General features: G+C 37.4%; 1 protein-coding gene across 1 annotated transcript; it reads right to left on the bottom strand.

Moving 5' to 3' along the window:
* Positions 1–225: 225 nt before the first annotated feature.
* LOC307029584 (hatching enzyme 1.2-like) lies at positions 226–3,265 on the bottom strand (the record flags this gene model as incomplete). Its single annotated transcript, XM_079665665.1, has 4 exons — positions 226–1,849; positions 2,242–2,305; positions 2,393–2,545; positions 3,227–3,265. 4 exons carry the CDS (start codon positions 3,263–3,265, stop codon positions 1,764–1,766), a joined length of 342 nt encoding a protein of 113 aa, XP_079521791.1. The 3' UTR covers positions 226–1,763.
* Between the last annotated feature and the right edge of the window lie 248 nt (positions 3,266–3,513).

Here is a 3,513-nt window from a genome sequence, read left to right as displayed (position 1 = left end):
GCTATCTTTGGCTCTTTGCTGTAACAATTGTACATTTCCCCTCTGTGGGATCTATAAAGGTATTCTGATTCTGAAAACAATAACAGTCTTCCCCAGCCAAGAGTTGGGGGTATTGTTGTCACGATACCAACATTTTTGTTTCGATACCAAGTCAAGAATTGCGATTTCGAAAATAAGGGGAAACGGTCTTAAATGTCATTATTGTGCTTTATTTCAAACCTGGAAAAATGTTTCAGTCATAACACAAACTTTTGAACATTGAGAACAGTAAATCAAAGCAATGGCATTCAAGGTAAAATGACAAGTGTTACGATATTAAGGTCATGCCGAGTCCGATCGCTATCCCTTTAAGAGAGAGAGAGAGGAGTGTGGTGCGTGCATGTGTGTGCATGGTAGAGCGAGGGAGCAGTGGTATGTGTTTTGAAGCGAACGAAGCAGCAGCATAATAGGTCTGTCGCGTCTTCAAAGTAAGATCTGTAACAAAGACCTTAATAAATGCAACTGCCTGTCTCCCAAAGAAGAGCTCGCCTGTCTGCCTTATTGAAAAGTGTGTTATTGAACCCGAAGTTTGTTGCTTCGGCCCTGGAAGACTGCAGTCAGAGGGGATGACCCCTGATACTAATGAAATGGAGGAATGGTAAAGTTTTTAACGCAGGCTATCGCGATATCTTTCTAGTATCGGTGCCCCGTGCAACACTAGTTCAGGCTGAGTCTGTTTAGCATTAAGGCTCTATGTCTTCACATTGGCTTATCCTGTAAGATTAAAAAAGAAAGTTTATGTCCTAAAGAATATTGCAAACTTTATGAATATATATACACAAATAAATAACCCTTTAATTTAGTTTTTCTTCACAGAAACTAATGATAAACCGAGATATAGGAAAACTGTATTCATATCATTAGGACAAAATCAATACATTTAATAAATTATTTAAATCCAATAACAATTTATTTAAAGAAAGGCTGAGCAATCTAGATTGATGTAATAATAAGATGTTTCTGTTGCTAAACTCTTGCAGTACAACAGATCTGGACCTTTGGTTGAATCATAATGAGCCGGGAGTCAAAGTATCTGGAGGCCGACCCATTTCTTCCATTTTTGGTGAGAAAAAGAAAAAAGAGATTTTAATTAATCATATCAACAATATTTCACCCTATGTTTTCTTGTTCTGCTGTTACAGCTATATTAGTAGGTTATATTAACTGCCGTTTTCCAGTATTGAAGAATATAGCATTATTTCGCACTTACATTAATATTGGTAAAGATTGTTGACACGGGCAATGTCATTCTTGCTCATCGTACGAGCAGTCCCAATGTTAAGACTCGGATTTCTCTTAGCGAGGATGGTTGGTTGCCTGTTTTTGCTGAAGGCGTATCTTGAGGATCAAAATAAGACAACATATTTGGCATACAGAGCTGCACACACACATCACAAGCACACAGACACTTGCTTCTGACTCACAAATGATGTTGTAATGTGGACTTGTTTGTTAGGTATTTTAGTTAACCTAATACAAGGTTCTCACAGCAATAGGCAAGTTAGATTTAAGACTTAAAACTGATTTAATGCAATATTGGATGGAATTCAACTTCACTTTAGCCAAACTTGAAGAAAAAATAAATCAATGATCATTCAATGTTTGATATTGAATGCAGGACTAAACCTAGAATGGCAATTTTTACTAAAGTAAAACATCTTAGTACATGTACAGTCCCTCGACTGACATCACATTTGAACATACATACAAATGCACTCACACTCTCACTTTCCATAGTGCATGACAGAGTTGAAGTCGTAGGAAGTACCCAAGTTGTTGGTTTGCCGCTTTACAAAGTTATGTTCTTGTCCTGCAGGAGGAGAGAACAAGAGAGAAATAATTAAGAACAGTGTTTACATTATTGCCTATTACATTATAGTGGATTGAAAATGTGAAAACAAAACTTGCTTAAAGGCATGCTTGTAGACAGCCAACAACCTTAATCCATTAGTAACTATTGGATGGATTTGATATGGACATTCATAGTGCACACAGGATGACTCAAATGACTTTTCCTTTACCTCCACCTAGCCGAACGTTTTCAGTCATCCATTAAAATATCTCGACATCTATAAGATGGCTTTGCACAAAATTCCCAGATAATTTATTCTAATTATTTATGGTGATCCTCTTACTTTCCCCAGGGCCATCATCAGATACAAATCCAAATGTGTCCAATAACTATCTCTGCAGAGCTAAGACCTTCCCCAGCCTCAAATTTCCTTTGTGTCAACTTGTAATTATCAGATGTTAGCATGCTAAAACACTAAACACAAGAAAGGGCCTTTTTCAAGTGGGATGGAGGATGTACAAACTGGGAAATGGGAAAGACCCTCCAGAGCTGCTATCATGGCAATGACTTTGATTTTGGTGGCTTTCCAGACATAAGGCATGAACTTAAGCTCACCTCTCTGTCGGAGCGGACTTGCTCGTGGTGGAAGCCCAGAGCGTGGAGAACCTCGTGCTGCACTGTGTCTGTGTACAAACAACCAAGCTGTCCTCTACTCTGTCGCAGACATTTTTAAAATGCCCATTTACATTTTAAAGTTAAAATAATATTATTACAGTGGAGGAAATAACGATTTGATCCCTTGCAGATTTGTAAGTTTGCCCACTTACAAATAAATTAAATCTTTAATTGTAATGGTATGTTGATTTTAACGGCGAGAGTAAGAATATCAAAAAGAAAATCCAGAAATTGACATTTTATTAAAGATGAAAAATGTATTTGCATTTATCTGTGTATACAGGTAACAAGTTGATATTAGGAGTTATTTTTTTATGTTACCGGTCTGTGGGAGCCAGAATTCTTGTTTGTTGCCAGGGGATCAATACTTATTTCCCACAGTTAAATGCAAATCCATTTTAATCTTTTATATGATTTTCTTTTTGATATTCTTACTTTCACCGTTAAAATAAACCTACCATTAAAACTATAGACTGTTCATTTCTTTGTAAGTGGGTAAACTTACAAAATTGGCAAGGGATCAAATAATTATTTCCTCCACTGTATGTAAACAGAAACTCCAAAAAATGTAGTACATCAAATGGGAAACAATAGGGCTAAGGACAACAGCAACCAGAAACTTGTTCACCAGGAAACAATTCTTGTTTCTCATGAAAAAGGCATGACAATGTCGGTAAATGCAGAGTGAAGCTCGACTTCTTTGTTTGGAAATTAAAGTACCTCTTCCCAGAAGCTCTGGAGAATGTGGCGGGTTTGCATGCTGATTGGCAGCACATACAGTTTGTGATGTAAGAATGGACCAAATAAGAGCTGTAGTTCAAAACCTAGGCTCAACAAAGTTGTACGGGGGGGGGGGGGGGGGGGGTGGGGGGCTGGTTCAATATCACCATATGGTGCATTTGAGACTTCCCCATTTCCCCCAAAAATATCTGAGATTTTCCATTGAATTTCATATTTATTGTATTAAGTATACGTTATGCTGTTAGAAATTGATGTTGGTCAAGCTC

This window comes from Notothenia rossii (assembly GCF_949606895.1).
Source record: "Notothenia rossii genome assembly, chromosome: 2".
NCBI classification, from domain to species: Eukaryota; Metazoa; Chordata; class Actinopteri; order Perciformes; family Nototheniidae; genus Notothenia; species Notothenia rossii.
Note: the sequence above shows the minus strand (reverse complement) of the source record. Positions and strands in the feature narration are given on the sequence as shown.